Raw genomic sequence first — 27,970 nt, 5'->3', positions numbered from 1 at the left:
GTTTATATTGCTATTTTTTAAATTAATTTTCTATAAAAAAAAAAGGCTATAAAAATCTACAATCATACTCCATTTTTTACCTTTTAAAGTATTTTTTATGTCTAAATTATATTATTTATTATGGAATAAAATATCATACATTTTAAAATTTATTATTTTATTTATAAATTTAAATATTTTTTTAGGTACATAGTGTCATAAAAAGTGGTGCATATAAATGAAAGGTGGTGGATGGACGTTGATACTCACGTCCATTTGGTTTTTTTAGGGACAAATTGGTAATAAACACCAACTCCCACCGACTATTCAATATTTATTATTTCACACCGTTAATTACCATTAAAAACAAAACATTTTAAAACAATAATTTATTATTTCTGTAAGGGTTCACTTCTTAGTTATTTTCAACCCCTTTAATTTAATTCTCTACCATAAATTATTTTGATTATGTCAACCAAATTAAAAGAACTAATTATTTCATTTCAAAATTAAATTTAATTAATTAAGTCAAACTAAGCAAAAGCATGAAATTGGCTTCGTGTAAATAAATAAATAATTAAGACAAAACGGTTGCCAAATTAGAAATACAAAATGGCTTTTGTTATTTATGAAATTTCATAAACATTTTAAAATTGATCGGAGATTCCACACATTTTAAAATTATGAGGTTGACCATGATACATAACGGATAAAAACATACGATCTCTACTATTCTAGCTGTAGGTTATGCTGCTTTATATAGAAAAATCGAACCCATAACCCAAAAAAAAACATTTATTTGATTAATGTTTGAGAAAAGGAAAGAAAAAGGAAATTGGGTCCATTTGCTTGCTGTTTCATTTTATAATTTAGGGTTTTAAGGTCATTCTCTTCTGATAAATAACCATCAACTTTGTTTTCCAGCCATCAATTTTTTGGACACAAATGGTTTTTATTGTCTAGTGGGAATAATAGATAGCTGTGGACCAGTCACAACCATTTTTTATTTTATTTTTTATTTTTTATATTTTATATTCAATCCTTTTTCTTAAAATTATTTTTATAAATATTATAAATCATTTAAATATTCAAATCTCCACGTAAAAAATGAAATACTCTTATTTCTCTAGTTGAATATCAGTTTAATTAAATTAAAAACTATTATTATTTGTTATATGAAGTAAAGGTAAATTGAATTTTATATAAAAAAAAAGGAGTAGATTTTTTTTTTATTTTAAAAGGAAATAAGAAGAGTTAATTAATACAGTGAGCAGATTAGGCAGAATTGATGGATTAGTCGGAGCCAGCTGTATATCTATATGGAAGTGGACCCAATATTGTGGTTTCATATTATGAGGGGCAATGTAGTAATTTTGCTCATTGACAATGTCTTAATTTCATTATTTAAAAATAAATAGGTGTCATTCTAAGACTTTTAACTAAAATTTTACTAAATCTTAACTGTTTTTTTTTTTTTTAATAATTTTCGATGAAAATTATATTCATGATATTCTACAAAATATAATCAATTTTTACCTTAAAATTTGATCATTTCGATAGGCAATTTTTTTGGGAATAGATTATGAAATGATAAAATAGAATAATTAATATTTAAAATTTCAATTTTTTTTTTTTTAAAAACATTCAAGTTATAAAGTATTTATAGTCACGACATTCTTCTTATTCCTTTCGACATGATTACGTTACCTACTCCTTACTTCTTCATAAAGAAGACAATTTGAATTCTTCTTATATGTTTATTAGGAAGTTGCCCAATATAGAATTGTTCCAATCCAAACCTGTTTTACCATAAATATAATATTTGGATAATATATTATAATAATTAGTTATGGAATATATCTTAGATATATTTTTTCTTTATGATTTGATTAGTAGTATATTTTATTTTATTCTCAATATTTAATTAGTTTATATTTTCCTTATTTGTAAATATTAGTTGTTAGTTTGTATCTTATTTAAACGTTATTAATTTCAATGAGAATACACACCTTCGATCTCAATTATATTTCTCATTCTTAACAAGTTTTTACTATTGAGCAATCGAAAAGAAAAGTGCACGTTGTTGGTATATGTAATAACTTTATTTTTTAAATTTTTATTTATTTATTATATTATGAAAATCTCTCTAAAAACGTAATATGGATTTATTTATATATTTTTTATTTATTCGAATGTGATGAATAATAAATTACATATATAAAATAAGAAGAAGAAGGTAAAGAGGGAAAAAAAAATAATGGATCAACTTAACATTGACTTGACCAACATTAAATGTGTGCAAGTTGGTGATCATTGTCTCCTAGGCATATACACGTGCTTCATTCTCAATAAATTTATTAATTCCTTCCCTACATTAAAAAGAAAAAAAAAAAAAAAAAAAAAAAAAAAAAAAAAAAAAAAAAAAAAAAAAAAANAAAATATATTTCATGAAATGTAATAATATCATTTTAATAAAAAAAGTTCCATTAATTTTAAGAAGAAATGAAATATTTAAATAAAATAATGGTGATATTTAAAATAGAAAAAAAGTCCTTATCAACTACAATTGACTCACATCACTCCGCCTAATAAAAGGTTGGTTGCTTTATTTGGGTTCAATCAAGCGCTCGTCAACTTGGCTTGACTCGATCTAGCTTGGTTCAAACTCCATTTAGCTTGGTTTGAGGTGGACTTTCGAGATTTTTGGTTCAATCACTCTTCTATTTAGACTCAATCCGACCTTAAGTGTAACAGCTCAGATCCCTTTCGGGTTTGCCCTCAAGGCTTTAAAACGCGTCTCTTTGGGTCCATTATCTACCACAAGAGAAAAAAAAGACTATGGTTACAATTCATTCGTAGTTCTCTTTGGGCTTTCCCTTTCGGGCTTCCCCTCAAAGCTTTAAAACGCGTCTGCTAGGGGAAGGTTTCCACACCCTTATAAATGGTGGTTTGTTCTCCTCTCCAACCAATGTAGGACATCACGTCTCTGAAAAATTTAGTATTAGAGCAATCAGGTTATAGGTCCTGCAAACATTTAGGATAGAGAGTCGTGTCCTCTGTGACCTCGCTCGTCAAATACATGCCACTCACGACCAGACGTTCTCACGTGATGGAAACATAGAGACAAAAGTCAAGCTAGTATTTATAAAGTATACCATAACTTACATTATGTGCTACGAATAAATTGTAACCATAGTCATTTTTCTGTTGTGGTAGATAATGACACGAAAGAGACGCGTTTTAAAGCCTCGAGGGAAAACTCGATAGGAAAAGTCCACAGAGAACAACATCGGCTAGCGGTGGATCTGGGTCGTTACATTAAGTCATGTATAATCTCAGTTTTGTCATCGATAGGTTTGTATCTCATTAAATTTAATACTATGGTCTAAATTTACGTAACATAAATTGACTAAGATTATTAATATACTAGTTGTATTATATAGCATATGTTTTGCAATTGAATGGGTCTTGTACCACTCTTTGGAGTTTTGTGAAAAAATTAAAAGAAACAAAAATAAGAAAAAGAAGCAAATCCAGCTGGATTTTCTTAATTTCCTCCTAATAATTTTAAATTATAAAATCAATTCAAATTTACTACAAAATTAGTAACCACTTTTTCCCATTTTCATTTTATTTTACAATAGATTTAGTAAATATTTAATTGTACAATAAGTTTAATAAATGTAAGTGCTTAGAAGTTTGTAGAAACTGTAATAAGTGATTTATTTGTTGTCTTAAATATTCTCTATCTAATAACCTAATAATTGAGGCCTTACCATGAATTATTTTAATTGTTGCATTATTTTGTTTGGATAATTATTACATTATTTTAGAAGAAAAGGATAAATATAACATCTTATTTGTTCTAAAATAACATTTAGATGAGAAAGAATATAAACTATATACTAAACCATTGATTTATTGAATTTGGAAGAATGATGAATATATCATTCGATCATAATAATTTTAAATTTTCTTTCCCAAATATTTTAAATAAATAATAAATCAGTCTTAAAATTAATTGTTGGAAATTTCAGTCGCATTTGATCTTCCAATTTATTCACACTGTCGTCAGTGAAAAATAACCACTTTATCATAAAAAATTACGAAAGAGAGGACTTAGAGTATAGCCTCATCAAAAGAGGATTCAACTCTTAACCGAAGTTACCATCAAAATCATCTTGTCTGAAATATTTTTCGCATAAATATTCTTTATTAATTCAACGCGAGTCATCTTCCTGTCAATATGTGGACGGAAACCAACGTTACGTTTGAAACGTGGTAATAATCATTTCATCTATATACTAATGGTAAAAATATTTTTTTAATTTTTTAAAAAAGGTTAGTCATATTTTTGAAAACAATAATATTTTAAAGATAAAATATTAAAAAAAATATAATAAAATAAAATTTGGAAGTCAACCCTTTACCTTAATAACACGTTTCATTTATTATTTGAAGGTTATTTCAGTCTGGAGGAAAGGATGAATATCCTTATCCAATGGGAATCTTATGTTATCATTGAAGCCAAACGAGAATATTTATTCAGATGCCCTTTGTACCCTTTTATTTTTCTCCCTATCCCTCTTTATCATGGCTGACATGTATGTCCTTTTGTGTCCACTTACTTTTTTTTTTTTTTTTTTTTTTTTTTTTTTTTTTTTTTTTTTTTTTTTTTTTTTTTTTNGTAATTAAAAACAAACTTTAAATTTTATATTTAATTAATGTTGAAAATTCAAAATTATATAATAAATTCATGATTTTTTAAAAATTTTTATATCTAACAAATCTTTTTAAATTTACAGACTTATTAGGCTATAAAATTGAAATGTTAATGGGATAATGGGCCCTCGAACTTAGATGTTTTCAAGGCCCATTATTGACTTAAATTGGGTTTCATGAGGACCATAGGCCCAATATAGAGAGAAAACGGGTTTTGATTTGCAAGTACAGGGAGGAATTGGGTCGGGTCAAACTGGTAAATGACTCAATTTTAATACCCTAATTCAAAAAATGTCTATACAACATCTTTTTTATATAAAATTCAGATCAATCAATAAATAAAAGATAAAAAAAAATTCTTATTCAAAAGTAAAATTTAGAACAAAGTTTTGAATTGAGTTACTCTACAATTGAATTTGATCGAAGTTTTTGATTGAATGACTTGAATGCATGGTAACTCACCACTGCCTTCAAATGACCAATACAACAGCTCCACTTCAGTATATCAAATGTTGACCTTCAAAGCTTCGATTGGTCTATCCTCACTCGAGTCAACTTGTAACATATGAAATAGAGGTTAAAACGAGTCTATCCATTTTTGTCTGAACTTGAAAAGCTTATAGTACAGCTGGGAAGTAAAAATCAGTATGACAAGCCAATTTATTGAACCAGACAAAAACAAGCCATAAAACAAAAAACCGACCAAAGTACCTGAACTATGGGACAAGTAAGCTTTGGAGTCCTTGTCACTGTTGGAATTTTTTAGATCTAGTGGGATAGAATAACTTCTAAACTAATGTCAAATTTATTTACAACAAAAAATTTAAAATCCTAGATGGTATAATGCTATGTACAGAAGGAAGAAAATATGTAACCCTTCTATTATCTCTAAACCTTCAAGGATTTCAGTTCATCATCAACATGTAAGCAGCAGCTATGTTCATCAGAGATATCACTTCATTTCTCTACATATCAGATATCGAAAACCGAAGTTGTGCGGTATCCATTCGATGTTCTTGCGAGATTTCCCGTTTTGACATTTCGTAACACTCTTCCTAAGTGATTCAGGCAATGACTTCTGAATCATTTCCATCGTACCAGCCGTGCACAATCTTGATTCTTTCGCAAATGACTCGATCATCTTCGGTAAAATGACTTTTTTGTCCTTGCGTATGCCGAATGTGGCTCGTATGTATTCTTCTTTCGCTGTTTCCAGCTCCTGCAGGACTCTTTTGGGAGCGTATACACGAACCTGGAAGATGGGAAAGTTAGTATATTAGAACATAGCACAAAGTGTTAAAACTTTAGGACAAGAACACATGTAGTTTCACTAATGTTGTGTCAAATACCGCAGGATCAGAATGGCAGCCTGTGCACAGTGCAAAATGTAAAAGGGGTTCCGACCGGTCGATTTTGTAGGCTTGTCGTTTATCTCCGCTTTTGAATTTTGACTTCGAGGGAATAAGAAGAGAGAGCCACTGCAAACAGAAGAAAGTTATATCTTAATGTTGACTTGTAACAGTCCAACCCTATCACTAGTAGATATTGTTTGTTTTGACCCGTTACGTATCACCGTTAGCCTCACAGTTTTAAAACGCGTCTACTAAGGAGAGTTTCCACACCCTTAACCGATGTGGGATCTCACATGATCGTACAAACTAAGAAGCCATTTACACTTTGTGAGAGACATTGCTTATACTTTTGTCTATAGTGTGTACCTGTCCAGGCCGAGGCACTCGGCATCCAAGTATTGAACTTTGTATGGTGTCGACGCTGATGGTTTGACCTCCAATGTTATATGCAGCCTGAATGGAGGACAAAAGTAAGAACGCGATAATCATACAACATTTACAAATCATAACGGATCATCGAGCCTATGTTTTACCTTCAAGAGAACGAAAACCTTCTTCATATTGTTGTGTGGTATACCATAAGCCAAGTATGCCTTTCAGAAAACAAAACAGATATTATAGTGTGATTGTCTTTGAAGATCTAAAAGACAAGAAGTTCAAGTTATGAATAATCATTACATGCATCATTAGTGAATTGTGTACGTTTATCCAGAATGCTAGCTTTTCCTCATGATTCAACTTCCTCGGATCGACTTCCTCTAACTTGGATATAAGCGACCTAACGACCGCATATAAGTATAACCGGTAAATATAAAACGAATAAGAAGCAATCAGTCAATCTGTAACAGCCCAAACCCACCGCTAGCAGATACTGTTTTCTTTGGGCTTTCCCTTCAACGGCTTCCTCTCAAGGTTTTAAAACGCGTCTCCTAGGGAAAAGTTTCCACACCCTTATAAGGAATGTTTCGTTCCCCTCTCCAACCGATGTGGTGTCCGGCTCTGATATCATTTGTAACAGCTCATAGTAGAGGTGTTTTAAGATCTTGAGGGAAAGCCTAAAGAGAACAATATCTGCAAGCGGTAGGCTTGGACTGTTACATAATCACGTTCCATCAAACAAAATCTTCTAGCAATATGACTATGAACATCCACACGTTGCTTACCTGAAATCTTGTAACAAGTGCTCGACTTCGATCAACTTCTGACTATCCCTATAAATCGATGGCACTTCAACCATTGTGCTGTACGGGCCGCTAAACTCTTTAAGACCTTCGACGTGAAAAGGATTATCCAACATCATATCAAAAGATGAATTGTTTCTGAATCCAGGACTCAACATATCAAATTGATCTTGTGGAGAGAACGCACTGATTGGCGAAGACGACGAGACGGGGGAGGATAAACCATGATGTGACAAAGGAGGATCTGAAAGTTTGCAATATATGGCTGATATGCACTTGATCATATCTTCCGAAAGTCGATTCGCGCTCTCGGGAATATGGTCTAGTATTTGAGTACCAAGGTAGTCTGCTAGACTGGTTAAATTGGATGAAGCATTCCGAGCAAACTGCAGAAAAAGGAACCATAAACAAAGAAGAATAGATATCTATTATGTCTAGTAAAGTTCCATGTGATGAAACATAAGACAGCTACCTCTATCATGGACATTGGTTGGGATAGACAAGGACGTACAGCTTGACCCAAAGAATCATCTGGGAGATAAGTTCTCTTTGAGCTAACTGAATAATGTGACAACGACGACTGACAACGACGAACGCGGGAGTCCAACAGCTTGTTTTCACGAATTCCGCTGTATTCCTTCACGGGATTTCCGAAAGAATCGTAGCCAGACTGAACAGCTTTATCTTCCTTTTTCGACGTTATGTCAGGTATGCAATTCATCATATACTTGGATTTTGGGGAGTTCATAGGAGATGTAGAAGATATTTGTCCATCAAATGCTTTTCGATACAACGACAGAAGATACTGTTCTAAATGTGAAACTTCTAGCTCCAATACTGTGATCTCTTTGATCAATTCAGTGGCTGGCTGTAGTCATCAAAGCAGCTTTTAATAGGTAGCCATAATGTAGATTATAACAGACCGAAAACGTCGAGTTACCTTGGCTACTTCAGTGTCGCTGCTCGTGTTGTCCTGACAAGATGGCTTATATCCTAATGCTTTTTCTAGTGATGTGCGGACCTTGAACTGGTCTTGCAGTCTCTTCTCAAGCTGAAGAATCTACATTGCATAGTTTAATAGAAGAATGGTTATCATTTAAGGACTTAGCCTTGTTGAGACTTAGAAGATCAATGATTCTTCGTACCTCTTGCTTAAGAGAAGAGTGTATGTTTGTTTTTGGGAAGCTTTTCTTCTCTGTGTTCATGGATTCCTTGAACGAACTCGTGTCCTAGGATCAGATCAAACCAAAAAAAGAAAAACAACCTTAAAATATGCTAGATTCATTGTCTCCATAAGCTGTCTTTTGGCCCAAATAATAAATGTAAGTTATCTTACCAGCTTCACACGATTTGAAGCTTCAAAGGAGTTATCCAAGTGTTCTTCCTTGTTAGTATCCTTGACCATGTCAAGAAAGCTGCATTGCAAAAAGAGCAAAGAAGAATTAAAATGCAGAAATGGAGAAGATAATACCTTGGCTTGTTAGTTCCATTTGTTAACATTTCATATAAGATCCCCGACCGAGGCAAGATTCGATAGTTTACGCCGAGCAAGGGCTACAAAGACCGCACTATCCTGAAATCTATCTATGATGATGTAACAGTCCAAGCCCACCGTTAGCAGATATTATCCTCTTTGAGTTTTCCCTTTCAAGCTTCACCTCAAGGTTTTTAAAACGCGTCTGCTAGGGAGAGGTTTCCACACCCTTATAAAGAATGCTTTGTTTCCCTCTCCAACCGATGTGGGATCTCACAATCCACCCCCTTCGGGACTCAGTGTCCTCACTGACACATCATCTGGTATCTGGCTCTAATACCATTAGTAACAATCCAAGCCCATTGTTAGCCGCTATTGTCCTCTTCGGGCTTTCCCTTTCGGGCTTCCCCTCAAGATTTAAAACGTGTCTGCTAGAGAGAGGTTTCCACACCTTTATACAGAATACTTCATTCTCCTCCTCAACCGATGTGGGATCAGGCCATTAACTTCCCTTCTATATTCTCTAGGTAGCTCATAATTCCCCAAAACTCAAAGTGAAACAGTTATTTAACACTCCCATTTTCTCTATTCTCTCACAAGGATAGCAAAAGTAAAGAGACTGAAACAGTACAAATATTACAGATCTGAAGAAGCAGAAGAAAAGGAGGAGCTAATTGTCAAAAGGTTCCAAACCCAACCTCATTACTAATCTCAGAAAAATGATGCTTGAAAGACAATAAGAAAGAAGAAGTTATTAAGCTCTTGGAGCAGAAAACCAAGATCTATGTCTTTAGACATCTGATTTCAAAGTTTGGTAAGCCGACAGAAACCCATTGTCAAACTCCTTCACTATTCAACCAACTAAGAAGCTTTCCAGTCCAAGTTCGCATCAAGTGTTCAGAACAGAATGAACAATCATTGCTAAATAACAAAACAAAGCATCAGAAGCTAACCTCTTGGAATGCTTGTGTAGTGGAATCTGTCTGTTTTGTAGCATTTTTGCACCGCCGTCAGTCTCCTGAAACAGCTTATCTGAGTATCAACACTATCAGTAAACCATTAGTTAGGGGGAAAAAGAATCAGCAAAAGAAGGAGGAGGCTTGTAAACGAAACTACCGTACCATAAACAAACAAGTTGATATCACAGAGTTAGGAAGTTGAAGAAGAAATGATATCAGAAAAACAGTCGAACACCAAATGGGTATTAAAACTAAACTCCAAAGCTTCCTTCATTCGCCATTATTCAGCAGAAACAAAGCCAGAAAGCGATGATGATACGGCACTTCACAACACGAGCGTTTGAACAAAAGGCAACAGAGCTGAAATGAGGTTGCATAAAACCCACAAATGTAGCTATAAAAAAGAAGCTTTATGACCAATAAGCTTCACAAAGAAAGTGATTCACTCTCTGAAAAATCTTGTATGGCTTTTGGTAAACGAAGGGCTTTTGCATTAAAAGGGAAGAAAGCAAGCTGTGAGGAAGAGAGCTTTAGTTGAAGAAGAAAAAGAAAGATAACAAAAACATTCATGCTTAGTAGACCCCTTAAATGTCAAAGTGTTGTGAAAGTGGACAACTTTTCATGACCCGCAAACCGAAGGCGAGTAAAACGCTTAGCTACTTCACTGATTAGAGGCAAAATAAAATACACTAAAATGACAAACAAATATCAATAATTCCAATTTTTTTTCCATTTTTAGGATCCCCCATTAGCCCCAAATTCCACATTCTCTTCTCTTGTTGGCAAGCCAGTGGGAGTTGGTGACCGCTCTCTCCTACCTTGTCCTATTTTCTTACATTTGTTTTGGTTTCCTCTTCAAAACAAAGCCCAAAACATGGTACTGGTCACATGGGTGGATATCATTTTCTGAATTCCAAGTACACCATTTGTGAAATTTTGATATCCATTATTGGGCAGAGGCTGGAATTTGTGCACACCCTTTTGAATCTACAAAGAAAAAAACGAACTTTTTTGTTGTGGGTGATTTGGAATGTGAAAACTAGCAAACAAACAGAAGGTTTGAGGTAAAAGAAAAGTAGGGGGTGACCTCAAAAGGAATGAAAGGAGGATTTGTGGGGTTCCTATTTGTTTAAATGCCCTTTAGTTTTAGAAAAATTTGGAGATACCCACATTGTCTTTCAGCATCCAAGAAACTAACTTTTGTCACAGAATCCTCAAGTATTAATTAAAGAAGAAAGAGAAAGATTTCTTCTTTTCTTCTTTTCTTTTTTCTTTTTGGTTAAAAACAATGAGATTTCTGGGAATTGACCTTCTCTGATATCGATGCAGACAAGAAAAGGAAGGCCTTGTGCGTGGATTAAGCTGGTGAGGTCTCTCTTTTTGTCGTCATATTCACTTGCTTAGCTAAAAGGAACCTTTTTTTCTTTTCTTTTTTTTACTTTTGTTCTTTCTTTGAGAGAGTGTGTGTGTATGAACAGGCAAGAGATAGCAAAGGGGAGTAGGAATCTGATCTGCATTGCTGTTTTTAATGTTGAGAAGAAAGTCAAAATCTGGGGAATTGGGTTGTGGCCTCAAATGGGTATCAATCTGATTGGTTAATTGTTCATAATTTATATTAGAATCTGACAGAATGGTTAGTTTTGTAGCGTTCTTACTCCAAGTCCACGTGATGAACTCCTTCCATATGAAAAAAAGAGAGGCTAATTTACTCTTTCAATTCACATATACTTTTTGTCTAAGAACCCATTTCTTTTTTTCTTTTATCAACCAATCAATCAATCAACGGTACAAAGTACATCATTGGTGTACATTGAAGGTTTGCGATTATAATATTGTGATGCAAACATAGTCTCTGTGTTATGTTACTATTGGTGTTGATTGGAGTGTGGTCAAAGGTTGTGACATCACACATCGGAGAGGAAAATAAAGCATTTTTTATAAGGTGTGGAAACTTCTCCCTAACAAATGCGTTTTAAAACTTCTTGGTGAAACCCAAAGAGTACAATATCTGCCAGCGCTCAACTTGCTGTTAGACAGGTCCACATGAGCTATTGACTAAATTGTGCGTCTATTTTAAAACCTTGAGGAGAAGCCCGAGAGTGAAAACCCAAAAGAACAATATTTGCGAGTGGTGGGCTTGAGTTGTTACACAAATCCACCTTGAGGGGAATCCCGAAAGAGAAAAGAAAACCCAAAGAAAACAATATTAACTCAATTGTGTGTTTTAAAACCTTGAGGGGAAGCACGGAAGGGAAACTCAAAAGGAAGAATATGTACTAGCGGTGGGCTTGAGTTGTTATCGAAAAACTCAAAATGACAATATCTGTTAGTGGTGGATTTGAGTTGTTACATAGGTCCACATAGTCTCTTGACTCAATGGTGCGTCAAAACATCGGGTAGACCTATAAGAAAATACTCACGACTGTAATAGTGTCAAGCTAAGCTAGAATAGTACGTGTATCTCCATAGTAGGATGAATCTCCTACAGTCTCGGGATAAGTTCATACGTAACGATGATGGAGTAATGAACGGGAAAAGGGAAAAAAAAGAAAGGGGGATACAGAGTCTCAACATATATGATATAATATTAAAGAAAAGTTGAAAACTTTCCAAATGCAATTGGACAATCAAGTCTATGCCAATCATATCCACCAAAAGGCATCTCTTCCTCCCACTAAAAACTGGGTGAAACTTCAAAATAACTTCCAACAGCTTATGTTTTTCTCACAAAAAATGCTTTGTTTCATTATGATTTTTGGTAATTTAACGTTAGACCTTAAAGTTTTAAATGTCATTAGGTTTTGTTTTAGTATTCAACTCTTATCAACTTCAAAAATTTAGGTTAAACTATGTTAGAAGTTTGGCATAAAGTTCCCACAAGAAAGAACAGGTAGGAGCCACAGACGAAGTGGTTGAATCTTATGGTAAGTTTGTCAAAAAAGGAGTGTATGCTTTAATTGAAGTTTTGGCAAATGAGCTGTCCTTTGTTTTCCTCACTTCTCTGGAGAGAGTCATCACGCATATGATAAAATATTATAATGGGCTCGAGCTCATCACTCCCGTTTCCATCTTGAGACCATCCCGAGAGAACTAATTAGATCAAGACTAGGAGAGATGATCTCCCGAACGAGAAGAAATTGAATCCATATGCTCGATCCATTGCTTCCACTCCTCCATACAACCAACATTCGACCCAGAAATCAATGTAGCTCAATAGGTTAATGGTTAACTTTGATCACAACAAAAATTAGCATGTTTTGATAGCAACATTTATAATTGCATATGCACATTAAATTTTATTGTTGTGTGTTCGGGCGATCTGAGGTGGGTTATTTATTTACTAATTATTTTTAAATACGTTTTAGGTAATTACAAAAAACAAGAAATGTATGCTAATTGAGTCGTGTAATTCGTGTCAACATACTTTTATGTTTCTTCTATCCCAACTCGTGTTTTTTTGATAGGTAAATTATGCAATCTTGACATGGGACTCCTCGGTACCATTAATTAAGTATCTAGTTTATCATGCATTTTATTTTGTATTCATCTAAATAATGCATATTCTTAGTCAACAAGTGATTAACCATTACCAAAATTGACTCTTTCCCACCATTATCATTATTATTATAATATTGGTATTATTGAACATTTTTGTTCGAGGATTTAATTCACTGCTGTCGACCTTTTGTTTCCGGAGTTTTCATTGTCTTGCTTAAACAATGAATCCTCTTGTAACGGTTACATTATTTGTAAGATTTGATGTCAGTTGGAGAAAGAACGAAACATTTATTATAAGAGTGTGTAAATCTCTTCCAACATATGCGTTTTTAAATCGCAAAGCTAATGACCATACTTAAGGGATCAGTACAGACATATATCTATTAGCAGCGAGTTTGAACTGCTACATTATTGGAGGGGATTCCATTACCTGAAGAATCTGTTTTTTTTTTTTAAATAAAAAAATTGAATAAATAAATAACTAAATAAACAAAAGTATGAAATGTAAAATTTAAATTAAAGTGAAGGAATTATTAGCCTTATTATTTTTATAAAAGAATTATTAATTTTTTTTTTTTATAGTTAAAATTGGAAAGGAATATTTTAAAGAAAGAAAGGAGGGGTAAAAGAGGAAATTAGAAATTACAGATATATTGTTGTTGAGAAAATTGAGTTATTGAAATGAGTTGTATTTGGGGAGAAATGAACAAAAAGGAGTAAAGATAATTGTAATTAGGAGTTTTAAGTTACGATAATGGAAGTGGTTCCTTTGTCCGATGTTCAGCATGTTAGGGATGACTCTGATTCTGCTCAGATTTCTGGAACTGCTTCGTTTCATGACGGACAATCAAACAACTGCGTCGATCCTCAACAACAACCAGCGCGGATGGCAAATGGTGGACTCAATGACTCATCGGTGAATATTGAGGCCGCACAAATTAACAGCAAATGTGATGTTCAAGGGGTTCCTCAATATTTGCCTGCTTCTGGTCACTCTAGTTCGGATTCATATTCTAACTATCAGATGGATGCCCAAAAAGCATCTTCTGGTTCCCCCGACTCCGAATTTGATGATGCCAACACCGATAATTACTCCACGGAATCGTGTTTAGCATCTGAAAACTCTCGTATAGTTGTGGATACCATTGACGATGAATTGCCTAGCAGCAGCAAAGCTGAGGAGTTGTCTGTTTCGGGGCCAGAGCCAATGTGGTTGGAAGGGGATGAATCTGTGGCGCTTTGGGTGAAGGTATCTGCCTACCCTAATATCCAAGTTTTCAATTTCTTCCTTTACTTCTAATCTCTTTTTGTATGTATGTTTTTTTTGGGGGTTATCCAGTATGCATGTATGCTTAATCCCAATTTTTAAATTTTCATTCTTGAGTTGTTAATTCAGCGAACTTATAGTGTTCCTGCAGTTGTGCTCTGCTGTCCAAATAGTATAGTCATTATAATTCTGTCATATGTACTCTAATTACTTCAATTTGCTTGGTTCTTGCATGAGTCTTGACATCAAATAAAATTTTAATCAGTATTACATGCTTACATAATGATGATTGCTAGTCATAGGCTTCTTTTGAAGTTTAAGTAAGAGCTAGTTCCTGACTGCCGTTCGAGTATCTTGGGTTAGTACGGATGGACTTGGAATAAGAGGGACCACCTTCCTGTTTGTGGTCGACATGTTCAATTGACCTCTAGGCTCTAGAAATTTTTGCAGCTACAGATTTTAAAGTCTTCCTGTCCTGCTCACCCTTTGTGTTTTGATGCATTATGATGTATTCTCTTGATCTTTTTAAATCTATCAGACTGTTGGCGCTGATTGGTCGTCTGATTGGGTTTTTTTGAATGCTTATTCTGATGATTTCCAGGGTGCTCCTGTATTATTTTCTAGAAAGGAATTCATGGAACAAATAACTACAACTGGTTATGAGGAGCCTAAAGAGGCATAGGATAAAATCCATTGTTGGAGTTGGTGGAATTCCTGAGTCAGTTAGGTTAAGTCACGTTGTCATTGGACTTAGAAGCGGGAGCCCATTTTTTATTTAATAATACTACTGGCTTGACACATTTTTTCATCAATGAAAAGGACATAGGACTGTAATAAGAGGTGAGGGAAAGGATCTATACTCTATATCACATTTTACAAGCTTGATTTTGGGAGGGAGGACAACAGGATAACTTCAGTTGTTTAAAAAATAGGTCATTCGTTTTTACAAACTTAACTGAAACCAGAAAACAACTTTTAAAGAATAGTTACTGAAATAGATTCACTATTTTTGTGAGATCCCACATCGGTGGAGAGGGGAATGAAACATTCCTTATAAGGGTATGGAAACCTCTCCCTAGTAAATGCGTTTTACAACCGTGAGACTGACAGTGATACGTAACGAGCCAAAGCAGACAATATTTGCTAGCGGTGGGCTTGACCTGTTACAAATGGTATTAGAGCCAGACACTGGGCGGTGTGCTAGCAAGGACGCTAGGCCCCCAAGGGGGGTGGATTTTGAGATCCCACATCCGTTGGAGAAGGAAACGAAGCATTCCTTATAAAGGTGTGGAAACCTCTCTCTAGTAAATGCGTTTTAAAATCGTGAGGCTGATAGCGATACGTAACGAGCTAAATCGGACAATATTTACTAGCGATGGGCTTAGACTGTTACAATTTTCTTGCTCTAAGAAAATAAAACTTTTTTTTTTCAAAATAATGACAGCCTATTTTCTTTCTGAACAACACCCAACCATCCCAGAGATTCCTTCACTTTATAGATTATCTCATTGAGTTTGATCCTTCATTCCTGTTCACTGTGGGTTAATGTTGCCGATACAATTATATTGAAAATATCAGTACTTTCGTCTGTTTTGTTCTGTTCATTAAAAGGCCTTCTGTTGTATTGTATCAACTAATGTATTATGGTTTGAGTTTATTTTCATTTTGAAATTTTTTCCAAGTATAGTGGCGAGGGAAGTGGCAGGCTGGAATTAGATGTGCAAGGGCTGACTGGCCATTATCTACTTTAAAAGCCAAACCCACACATGAAAGGAAGAAGTATTTTGTGGTTTTTTTTCCACACACAAGGAACTATTCGTGGGCAGATGCATTGCTTGTTCGTTCTATTGAAGAATTTCCTCAGCCTATTGCATACAAGAGTCACAAAGCTGGTTTAAAATTGGTTGAAGATGTAAAAGTTGCAAGGAGATTTATAATGAAAAAACTTGCTGTTGGCATGCTGAATATCATAGACCAATTTCACCTCGAGGTTTGTAAATGGTCCACATTTCTGTAGTCTGTTTATCATTGTAATGAGTTGTTATTATCCTGCTTTATTAATTTTTAAGACGTGTTCAATTTAATGGATGCAGGCTCTGATTGAGAGTGCACGTGATGTAATGAATTGGAAGGAATTTTCCATGGAAGCTTCACGCTGTAATGGTTATTCTGATCTTGGTAGAATGCTTCTGAAGCTGCAGAATGTAAACTTCTATTCTTCTTGATGGTATATGAGATTGAAATAACAAAAATTTTATTTTGTTTTCGTGGATTCTTATTTCATGTTTTTGGTGATCTGGAGTTTTTACCAAGTGCTTTTTCGATTGAATCTGATTTAGATGCACCACTATATCTGGCCCTTAAATACCTTCGGTGCAACGCAGGAGGGAACTGCCTTTTTTTGTGGCATCCATTTATTATGATACAAATACTAAAGGCTAGCATAGATTATTTCCAGGAAAGATCAAGGAGACTAGGAGAGCCATATATTTCCATTTCATAATTTGATGTGGCTGACAAGTGTTAGCAATGACATGGAAAATAATTAGAATGCTTATAGTTCTCTTTGATTTGGTTTTCTTTAGATCGAAAATCAAACAGGGCTATTCAATTTGCCATATGTGCAAACTGCATAATTTTTTTTCTTTTTGTACAAACTGGTTTAAACTGAATTGATTTTGTTCCAATTGGTTGGGGTTTTCTGTTTTGGGCCTCATTCACACATTTGGTTTGAATCTGAAAAGGCATGCTTCTTATTTTGCACAGCATTTATGACTCAGGCATACATGACCTTTGCAATGCATGTTGGACATTTAGGTCCATTATAGTTCTTGATTTATAACATTTTTTTTATAGTATGTATGTACTTTTGAAAGCTACAATAGGGGAAAAAAAAAAACTTTTATTTATTGTTTTTCCTTGAATTTGAAAATGCATTTAGTAGCATAAATTAAAAACTGGAAAATTGGGTGTTGAATTTTGGAAACATAAAAAAGGTGTTTGTTTGGTAGGATCCAATGTTTTAAAACTATAAAATTGATTTTGTTTTTCCATTACCAAAATAAATAGAAAGGTCTATGTTTATTCAAACATGAAGCTTCGTTTTTCAGAAAACCTCACTTTGTGATGCATAATTTTGAAAACATGAGAAGAATGTTTTATAAAATTGATACAACTGTATTACTATTTTTCAAATAGTTCTCAAACGTAAACTCAATATATCTATAACATCTTTGTATTAAAAAATATGAAAGTGAAAATGGATTAGATTCCGAAAGGATCCTTACATTTGAATTATGATTCTAGGCTTTTTTCTGGCTCAATTCCACAATTTTCTGTGAGTCATCTCATGTTTATTCTAGGTTTTTTTTTTTTCCTGGCCCAATTGCACAATTTCTTGTGCCTTCTTTTCACAATGTTTGTACTCTACGGTTCAACTCCTAGCTCTCAACTAAGGATGGTGATAAACTAATGTTTGCCCCTTTGCAGATGATCCTGCAATGCTTCGTAAATCCAGATTGGCTTCAAAATTCTTTGCATTCTTGGGTACAGCGATGTCAAAATGCTCAAACTGCAGAAGTTATTGAAATGCTCAAGGAGGTAATGCCTTACCCGAGTACCTTGTTCTTTTTTCCCCATATCTCTGCCTGTCTCGCACATGTTTTGATGGAGAATGAGGGAAAAAATGAAGTGGTAGAAAGGGGGGAAATTTTCAGTGATGAACCTGTCCTTTTTTTTTAGATGAGAAATAATTTCATTGATGGTATGAAATTACTGAAAAATAGGAAGACCACATTAGGATAGTTACGAAGGCTTCTCCGATTGGATAGGAGGGTAGCAAATCTATAGTGGTTGGAGAGCATGTCCTTTTTATTTTGATTGGAGAGCATGTCTTTTCCTTCTTGTTCTTTTCTCCCTTGAGGGAAAGAAAGAACATCCAGTTTTTCTTTCACTTGATGAAAGAGAAAATAATGAAATAGTGTAACCTAAGTGGGATGGACATAGAATAAAAACGACGAAGAGAGAGATCACCCTATGCATTTTTGCTTTATTTGTACAAGACACTTTACAGAAACATTTTACATCCTTTTTTAAAATTATCAAAGGAACAAGCCTCCTTGTAAACTTTTGGAAAAAGTTCTTTCTCTTTAGTACTCACTTTCCTCTTCCTTGCCTACAAAATGGTTTGGATCTCTTTAAATGGAAACTTCACCCTTAGACTAGTTTAAATTAACTACCTTAAAGTTTGATAAGTTCTTAACATCAAGAGACTCTGTCCATTTAGGGTTTGGAATTTAAATCTAACTTCCTTAATATGGGTTCCCTATCTCTTGGCTTTGGCCTTGAAGAATCCATGTTCTTTCGTATTCTTCATGATTTGGATTATCCTTGATTCTTTACAACCGCATGCTCGTTCAAATGTCCTAGATTCATTGGGAGTTCATTACAAATGAATCTTTTTTGTTGGCACCTTCCTTGATCCACACAACTACCTTATCTCCACCTTGGATAAGATATCCTTAGATTTGGCTTCAAAGATTTCCCTCACTTGTCTTATCCATTTAAACAATACGTAGGTTCAACTTAAATTTCATATCTCACAGATTTGCCAGTTCATTTGCCCATCACATGCTTGCTGTTTGCTGCTCGCCTTCGTGTCAACATTATCTTGCTTGCATGTTACCTTCTGCTTCATGGTTTGAGCTGCACCTTTGCATGTGTGCATCTCCATGCACACTGCCATCCCATGGTGCTGTGCCTACACTGCAAGAACGGTGCACGTAGCATAGTGCATGGAGCCTCAATTCTTAAATTCTGCACAACTTTTCCATGCTAGTCACGACTTGTTGGGCATCCCTAGAACAGTTACTTGGTCAAGTATCTCTCCTATTTCTTCTTGTAATGCTGGAAGTGTAATGGCAGAGGTGCTTTTCTCTTTCCTTCATTTACCTACTAATTTGAGGGCTGCCGGTCTCTACCCTCCTTCATTGGTTGCTCCTTGCTAATAGGCGTCTATATAGGAAGTGGTCGGGAAACATGGTGTTTTCTCATCCTCAATGATCATTTTTCTCCAAATATTGAAGCAAGGACACCTTTACCTTCATGAAAAACATTAATGTTTAAAATCAAATCAAAATGAGATTGTAAGCTCCTTCCCAAGCTCCAATGCTGAGATTAGTATTAACCATTCTTGGTTTAGCTGAACCACTGATTTAACATCTTTGACGTTTGAAGTTGTCTGGCCTACCTCATAACTTCTAACCATCCATCATCCACAAAGGAATGCAGTTGTTGGTTTCCATGATATCAGATATTGCTTTTATGTTCCTGCCAAACAAACAGCAAGTTGCCTTTGCTACAAGTAACGGATAGATTGGGAAAAAGGAAATTCCAAACCTTGACAACTTGTTTGCAACCCAAATGCATAGATTGTAGATTCTGGGCTAATTATTTAGAGTCCATGGTCCCGCCTCATTCTTGAGCCGCTTTTAGATGATTGTAACCTGTAATCACGTTTATTTTTCCGCTGTCCCATTGCCTTAAATCAGTAACAAATAGATTAGGAAAAAGAGAAATTTCAAATTTTGACAACTGTTACCAAGCCCAAATGAGTATGAATTGTAGTTTCAGGACATTTATCTTTGTAACCCACACATTCTTTAACCCTAACAAATTTGCTTTTAAATGGTCAAAAACTTACATATAGCAGTCATATTTGGCTACAAGTTTGAAGCACATTCTTTAAAAAAAAAAAAAATGTTTTCTCCAAGAAACAGCTGGTGGATGCTTTATTAAATGTTTTATTCTCAATTTATTACAACTTAAATCACATATTCTTTTGCTATCAATTTTCTTAGAAAAATATTCACGAGTGTCTTGGACTAGATTATGGGCATTTTAACCAACTTTCCAACCTTATAACATTTGTTTCGGTAGTTGAAAAACTTGTAAAATTTTGATGTTCTGGTAGGTGGCCACCCTTCTCAATCATGAGAGTTTTTAACTTCGCTATACTAAAAAAAATTGTGTGTAGTGATTGCCATTGCAGTTTCCCTTGTGTGTTAAGTTAATTTGTTTAAACTTCTTTGAGTTGCTTTCCAGTCTCTGTCCAAACCTTTTCCCCCTGAGAAATGAGAAATTTCCGTTCATACCCTCATTAGTTACCACGGTAATCAATATTACTCCTAATCTCACTTCTTTCAAAAATCTCCTGCACATAAAACAATAAAATAAAAACTATAGTATTTTAACCATTTAACCTTTAGATTACACAACCACCCTAAAACTGAAGATCTAAAAGTTGAAATTCCCCAAATCACACACAACTACTCTTCAAATTCAATCTTGATTTTTCAAATTGGACTTACAATCAGACAATTGAAGTTCTACTAATCAATCTTCAAAAAGAACCTCCACTGCCTTCTCTGTAATTTCTAACACTGGTAGAACAACATGGATATTGATTCTCATTTGCCTCTCAAATAATTTGTACATCATAGATATTCATATTGATTATACATTCATTTATCAATTATCTTTAACTAAATTACGTATGTCAATGATTTTCATATTAATTATGCATTCATATATATATATCAATTAGTTATACATTAAATCTCAGCATTTGACCCTCAAAATATATATCGACAATATTCATATGCTACCAATATCAGCAAAGCCTAAAAAGATTACGTACAACCACACATTGTACCCCCTTTGAGGCAATCAATATTCAACACTATCATTTGGCATATTTTTTTTTTCATCATCTAAAGAATACAAGATAAAATGTATCTAACAAGATCATATCTTGTTAAAGAAAGAATTTACAATATTTTTTTTTAAAGAAAAGCTTCATGGAGTTGGTATCTTTTGGGCATCAGTCTCTTTTCATCTTTTCAACTAAAAGTTTTGTTTCTTGTTAAAAAAGAAAATCGAATGTTATAGCTGAACTTCCACAAATTTATATACTATATTTAGCACACCATACAAATAATCACAAGAATTGTTTCTATCCCCCCAAAAAGAAAGAAATTTAAGACTTGCCTCGTAGCAGAGCCAAAAACTATAAAGAAAAAACTTGAAACTTCAACTAACAGCCAAAATTTACCCCCTGTGCAGCAGCTTAATAGCTCTTTGGAACCTCCTTTTCTTTTCTCTCTCTCTCTCTCTCTCTCTTTTTTTTTTTTTTTNGTAACTTTCTGATTATTTCTAATTATGTAGAGACAGCATCAACTGCCTAAGTTCTTTTTTCTTATTAGGAAATAAAGAAAAGTGGTATTGAGAAATAAGCTTTTGTTATCCAGTACTGATGGCCAAAAGCTAATGCTATATCAAAGGTTCAGTGATCTAGTTTTCTCTTGCCTTTTATAGGAATTGACTGATGCTATTTTGTGGGACAAAGTGAAATCCCACGGTGATGCGCCAGTGCAGCCTACTTTTAGTTCTGTGTGGAAAACCTGGAAGCATGAGGTTACAAAATGGTTTTCAATATATCCCACTCTTCCCATTAGCAGAGACAAGGAGCAGCAGACTGTTGAAGCTTTCTTAGCTACAGCTCTCGAAGTCAGCAGGAAGAGGCCCAAGCTTGAAATTCGTCGTGCAGAGACACAGGCTTCATTGATGGAATCAAAGTGCTCAGATGAAGCTATGGCTCCTGATAATGATTCTGGTTTTTTCAATAACCAGACTAGTTTAAATGCTAAATTAGGATCTGAATCTCACAAAGTAGAGGTAAGGAAGATTGTTACATCAGCAGGCCCACTCAGTATTGTACCTGGTAGGTTGGCTGGGATTGTAGCTCAAACTGGAAGTTTGGATCTAGCCTCTTGCAAGGATGTGGAACTGAGACCTCATACTGAAACAGCTACAGAAAAACTCTTACATTATGGTAATAAGAACCGTCAATGCATAGCTTTTATTGAATCCAAGGGAAGGCAGTGTGTTAGATGGGCCAATGAGGGTGATGTTTACTGTTGTGTGCATTTATCCTCTCGTTTCACTGGCAACAATGATAAGAAAGAACAGACTCGTTTTGTTGAATCACCAATGTGCCAAGGTACTACTGTTCTTGGAAGTAGGTGCAAGCATCGATCTCTATTTGGCTCCTCATTCTGTAAGAAGCACCGACCAAGGAGTGAAACAAACATGGAGTCAACTTCCTATGAAAATAAGCTTATTGAGAAGCAACAGGATATTTATAGAGTAGAAGACACCCGTAATAAGGAAATAAAGTTTGACAGAGATGCTGGAAATCCCCTTGGAGTGGACGAGGGTGATGTGACCAATAATGGAAATAGCTCATCTGACAAACTTGAGCATCATGGAAAAGATTCTATTGCCTCAGAGGTTCGACACTGTATTGGTTCTTCCGAACATATTGACAGCAATCCATGTTTAGAAAGCCCAAAACGTCATTCTCTATATTGTGAAAAACACCTTCCTAGCTGGCTTAAACGTGCAAGAAATGGTAAGAGTAGAGTAATATCGAAGGAAGTATTCATGGATCTTTTAAGAGACTGTAACTCAGAAGAGCAAAAGATACATTTGCATCAAGCCTGTGAGCTATTTTACAGGCTTTTTAAAAGTATTTTATCACTGAGGAATCCAGTTCCTATGGAGGTTCAATTTCAGTGGGCACTTTCTGAAGCTTCTAAAAACTTGGGAGTTGGGGAACAGTTTATGAAATTGGTTTGTCATGAAAAGGAAAGATTAAAAAGGTTATGGGGGTTCGATGCTGAAGGAGCACAACTTTCCTCACCTTCGATGGAAGTGCCAACTGCAGGGCCATTATTAACTTCAGGTAATTGCAATGATGGTTCGAGTATCAGATGCAAAATTTGCTCTGAAGAATTTCTTGATGATCAAGCACTCAGTACTCACTTCATGGATGGTCATAAAAAGGAAGCGCAGTGGCTGTTCAGAGGTTATGCTTGTGCCATCTGCCTTGATTCGTTCACCAATAAGAAAGTTTTAGAAACTCATGTGCAGGAGAGACACCATGCACCATTTGTTGAGCAATGCATGCTTCTGCAGTGTATTCCTTGTGGCAGCCATTTTGGGAATACTGATCAATTATGGTTACATGTAGTTGCTGTACATCCCATTGATTTTAGATTGTCAAATTCTACTAGGCAGCATAATTCTTCGTCTGGTGAGGATTCCCCAGTCAAACCCAAGGAGTGCAATATAGTTTCTAAGTCGAATGATAACAAGAATGTAGGTGGTTTAAGAAAGTTTAATTGTAGGTTCTGCGGTTTGAAGTTTGATTTACTGCCTGATCTTGGTCGCCACCATCAAGCTGCGCACATGGGTCCAGGTTTAGCTAACTCCCGAACTGCAAAGAGGGGATTTCATTATTATGCTTATAAATTAAAATCTGGGAAACTTGGTCATCCTAGATTTAAGAAGACTTTAGCGGGTGCGTCAAACCGGATCAGAAACAGAACAAAAGCTAGCATGAAAAAACATATTCAAACTTCAAAGTTACTAAGCTCAGGAAGCATAAACCTTCAACCTCATGAGTCCCACTTAGCAAGTTCTCGTAAATTGACCCAAGGTTCAACTGTTTCGAAGGCATTGGTTTCTGAGATTCAAAAAATAAAATTATTTCCTACCAATGTTGACATTTTGTCTATTGCTCACTCTGCCTGTTGCAAGGTCAATTTTAAAGTTCTTCTGGAACAGAAGTTTGGAGTATTACCTGAATATTTTTATCTTAAGGCAGCTGAATTATGCAGGGAAAAAGTTAACTGGTATATCAAGGGATTTGTCTGTCCTAAAGGTTGTGAGACACTTAAGGATCCTCTTTTGCATCCCAATTTGATGCCTCATCCAAATGGTTTTGGACTCCACAAGAATGCACACACTCCTGATCCAGTGAGTAGCAAGTGGGAAGCTCATGGATGCAGTTATGCCATCGGTTCTCATCTTTCTAGCCATCAGGTTAAGGAAAAGGCCGTCATTTTATGTGAAGATATAAGCTTTGGCCAGGAATTTGTTCCTGTGGTCTGTGTAGCTGACGAAGGTCTAAGGAACTCACCTCACATATCTCTAGCTAACTCGGATAGTCAAGAAGTTGGATACTCCATGCCTTGGGAGAGTTTTACCTATATTAAGAAATCATTGCTCAATAAATCTCTTGCCATTGATACGGAGGTAGTGTTATGTGAATAACTTTGTCTCGTGACTAATGCTAAACTGATATACATTCTTGATTTTAACGCACTTTCTTTTTCTTCAATATGCAAGTTATGTTGATTAATTGTGAGTTATCTTATTATGTTATTGTTCATGACACATCTGTACTTATTTCTAGTGTTTAGTGTTTATCATGGAGGTCCTTATGATTTTACTACCAAATGGGTTGGTATAGATTTCCTTATACAATCTGCATATGCATCCTTAGTTGAGAGGGCTGACATATATTTTATTCGTTTGTGCCATCAAGGATAATGCTATTGTTGTGGCTTTGGTGGGCATTAAAGTACTAATAATATATGACTTCTGAGCACCGTTTCTGAATAAACTTAATTATGATTGTATATTTTCAACGTATACAATGTAAAGTCACTTTTATGTTTGACATTTTACCCAGAGTTTGCAGTTCGGCTGTGCCTGCGCTCATTCACTCTGTTCGTCTGAAACATGTGATCATGTATACCTCTTTGATAGTGATTATGAAGACCCAAAGGACATTTATGGGAATCCCATGAGTCGCAGGTTCCCATATGATGAGAACGGTCGTATTATTCTGGAGGTATGTGACACTATTTTCCAGCCAACACAGCCCCGTTTCTTGATCTACTGCCATGCTCTGTATATTATTCATTAATTATTCCCCCTCTTACTTTGATTTTACTTTAACTTGATAATTTAAATACTCATGTTTATTTGTTGCTTGGCAACGACAAATTTGTTCTTTTCTTCTTTATATGAAATATAAATGTGTCTTAAGTGTGCTTTGTTGACATTAAATAAACTTGCAGTCTCTTTGGATTTTTATTCATTCATCTGTTGTATCATCTTCTCTTGACCATTACGAAGATATTGGTCTGGTTCTTAAAAGTCTGACTTTTTAAACGTTAATCCTTTTTTCCGACCTTTTAATGTGTGATTCTTCTTAGATTGAGTTTTTTCTTTCTGCAGGAAGGCTACCTTGTCTATGAGTGTAATGAAAGGTGCAACTGTAGTAGAACCTGTCCAAATAGAGTGTTGCAAAATGGAGTTCATGTGAAACTCGAAGTCTTCATGACAGAGACGAAGGCAATTTCTTCTTTATGCACCTTTTGTGCTTTCTTTCCTGCTAACTTGTACATAACCTTTAGTTTCCTAGTTAGTGTTTTCAGTAGTTTCTTATATGAAGTTGTAAAAACAACACAGGGATGGACAGTGAGGGCTGGTGAAGCCATACTGCGTGGCACGTTTGTTTGCGAGTACATTGGGGAGGTGCTGGAGGAGCAGGAAGCAAACAGGAGACGCGACAGGTTTGTATGATTTTTTGAAGTTCTCTTTAAAACCAGTTTTTTGTCTCTATATATGATCCATTGTATCTTTCATTAGGTATAACTGTGAAGGCAATGGCTATTTCTTGGATGTGGATGCTCATATTAATGACATTAGCAGATTAATTGAAGGATCGGCTAGATATATTATTGATGCCACAAATTATGGAAATGTTTCGAGATTCATAAATCACAGGTGAGCAGAGATTTATGATCCATGTGGTCGTTCCACTTGTACAGACATTTGGTAATTTTAGTCTGTATTTCTGAATCTTTTGTGACCATTTAAGGTCAAATAGTTTGTGAGCAACAAATTTGTTCCATGCTCGAACTGTTTTTACCACTTATTATATGCAAAATACACTATTTAAGGAATAGGCTATGTTGAGTATTGTTGGGAGAGGAGTCCCACATCGACTAATTGGGTTGATAATGGGTATGGAGCATTTTAGGAAAATCAAAAGCAAAATCACGAGAGCTTATGCTCAAAGTGGACAATATCATACCATTGTGGAGAGTCATGATTCTTAACATGGTATCAGAGCCATGTCTTTAACTTAGTCATGTTAATAAAGTACTAAAGTGTCGAACAAAGGGGGTACTTTGTTGGAGGACTCCAAAGAAGGAGTCGAGCCTCGATTAAGGGGAGGTTGTTCGAGAGCTCCATAGGCCTCAAGAGACGCTCTATTGTGTACTTTGTTCGAGGGGAGGATTGTTGAGGATTGTTGAGGATTGTTGGGAGAGGAGTTCCACATCGACTAATTAAGGGGTTGATCATGAGTTTATAAGTAAGGAATACATCTCCATTGGTACGAGGCATTTTGGGAAAACCAAAAGCAAAGCCTGAGCTTATGCTCAAAGTGGACAATATCTACCATTATTGAGCGTCGTAATTTCTAATAGGCTACCGGTGTTCTTTACCTTTAATTTTTTTTTTATGCTAATGTTCTTCATTATCTAATAGCATATAACTTATTGAATTGTTAACAATTATATTATTTATGAATTGTTTTGTATTATCATTCAACGTGAAGTTTTGGTAGTCAGTTAATGTTATCTTGTGCATTGTCAAGAGGCGTACTTCTCTACTCTATTACAATTGAAAATCTTCATTGTTTGCAGTTGCTCACCAAATCTTGTAGCTTACCAAGTCCTTGTCGAAAGCATGGAATATCAGCGCTCACACATTGGATTGTATGCGAACCGGGATGTAAGTGCTTGCTTTGATAGTATATGACGACTGTCAGAGTATATTTCAGTTTCTAATTATTCTGCAACTGGTTGGAACTTCTGGGATACATACACCAACCAAGTTTAGGATCTTTAGTTGATTTTCTACTCGTCGTCTTCGTTTTATTACCTAGTGAGCCTTAACTTGCGATCTACGTTAAGAATCTTATTCCGGAAACATGTCAAAGATGATCTTCATACAAAGATTTGTATACATATATTTGTGCAGATAGCCACTGGTGAAGAGCTGACATTCAATTATCGACGCGAGCAATCGCCTGGAGGAAATGGCTGTGAATCTTCAAGTTGCTGAGGCCACCTTATATTACAACATTTGAAGAACATGTAAACCTATCATTCCTCGGAAAAAGATCTGGAGCTTTATATTTTGGAAAGAGGAGAAAGAGACCAATCTGAAAGCGCATGCCTTGCAGGTTTTGTGGATTATTTAAAGTCTTATGCCTCGTCTAAGCCAGCAACTCCCTCAGCCTAAAATGTTGGAATCAGAGGAAAGTGGTAAGTTTTCTGTATGTAGGAACTTGTTACTGATACGAAAAATGGCCGACGCCCTCTAACCTTCTCTAGTTTGTAGTTTCGTCGTGTTTATCTTATTTTCACTGCTGGATCAACTTAGTTTAGCAAATTGTAAATGCCTTTTTTGTTCACCAACCAAAGTTTAAGGAAGTTTGAGGAATAAATATTTTCCTTGTCTCTCTTTTTAGCTACTGTGATGGGTTGTTTTAAAGTGTATCGTAATTCATAACTGTGGCAGATCATCCAATATAATTGTTCATCAGAATAGAT

The 27,970-nt window shown here is 35.1% G+C and overlaps 2 protein-coding genes across 4 annotated transcripts; one reads left to right on the top strand and one right to left on the bottom strand.

Moving 5' to 3' along the window:
• Window positions 1–5,337: 5,337 nt before the first annotated feature.
• LOC111781153 lies at window positions 5,338–10,288 on the bottom strand. 3 transcript variants are annotated; one of them, XM_023661604.1, is made up of 13 exons: window positions 9,830–10,288; window positions 9,662–9,753; window positions 8,571–8,649; window positions 8,380–8,463; window positions 8,175–8,294; window positions 7,707–8,102; window positions 7,422–7,620; window positions 7,217–7,322; window positions 6,732–6,831; window positions 6,587–6,646; window positions 6,420–6,506; window positions 6,051–6,179; window positions 5,338–5,953 (listed from the first exon to the last, which is right to left on the bottom strand). In XM_023661604.1, exons 2-13 carry the CDS (start codon window positions 9,703–9,705, stop codon window positions 5,654–5,656), a joined length of 1,704 nt encoding a protein of 567 aa, XP_023517372.1. In that variant the 5' UTR covers window positions 9,706–9,753; window positions 9,830–10,288; the 3' UTR covers window positions 5,338–5,653. The 3 variants fall into 3 exon arrangements, with proteins under 3 accessions (XP_023517372.1, XP_023517370.1, XP_023517371.1); XM_023661602.1 differs by having other exon boundaries at window positions 7,217–7,620; window positions 9,830–10,287; XM_023661603.1 differs by having other exon boundaries at window positions 7,217–7,620; window positions 9,662–9,740; window positions 9,830–10,287.
• Window positions 10,289–13,858: 3,570 nt separating this feature from the next.
• LOC111781273 (histone-lysine N-methyltransferase SUVR5) lies at window positions 13,859–27,891 on the top strand. The gene is made up of 11 exons (XM_023661777.1): window positions 13,859–14,414; window positions 16,120–16,422; window positions 16,526–16,636; window positions 17,922–18,032; window positions 21,807–24,590; window positions 25,030–25,191; window positions 25,581–25,697; window positions 25,815–25,918; window positions 25,995–26,132; window positions 27,059–27,146; window positions 27,396–27,891. Exons 1-11 carry the CDS (start codon window positions 13,920–13,922, stop codon window positions 27,477–27,479), a joined length of 4,497 nt encoding a protein of 1,498 aa, XP_023517545.1. The 5' UTR covers window positions 13,859–13,919; the 3' UTR covers window positions 27,480–27,891.
• Window positions 27,892–27,970: the final 79 nt, after the last annotated feature.

This window comes from Cucurbita pepo, chromosome LG19 (assembly GCF_002806865.2).
Source record: "Cucurbita pepo subsp. pepo cultivar mu-cu-16 chromosome LG19, ASM280686v2, whole genome shotgun sequence".
NCBI classification, from domain to species: domain Eukaryota; kingdom Viridiplantae; phylum Streptophyta; class Magnoliopsida; order Cucurbitales; family Cucurbitaceae; genus Cucurbita; species Cucurbita pepo.
This window is presented reverse-complemented; position numbering and strand designations above follow the sequence as displayed.

Excerpts from the sequence above, each read along its gene's own strand:
- LOC111781153 (XM_023661602.1), bottom strand. The coding sequence starts at position 9,705 with ATGCTACAAAACAGACAGATTCCACTACACAAGCATTCCAAGAG. Across the intron at positions 7,621-7,706 it reads AACCAATGTCCATGATAGAG|TTTGCTCGGAATGCTTCATC; the intron begins GTAGCTGTCTTA and ends CTTTTTCTGCAG. Across the intron at positions 6,647-6,731 it reads ACAATTCACTAATGATGCAT|GCATACTTGGCTTATGGTAT; the intron begins GTAATGATTATT and ends GTTTTCTGAAAG.
- LOC111781273 (XM_023661777.1), top strand. The coding sequence starts at position 13,920 with ATGGAAGTGGTTCCTTTGTCCGATGTTCAGCATGTTAGGGATGACTCT. Across the intron at positions 16,423-16,525 it reads TAGACCAATTTCACCTCGAG|GCTCTGATTGAGAGTGCACG; the intron begins GTTTGTAAATGG and ends TAATGGATGCAG. Across the intron at positions 18,033-21,806 it reads TTATTGAAATGCTCAAGGAG|GAATTGACTGATGCTATTTT; the intron begins GTAATGCCTTAC and ends TGCCTTTTATAG.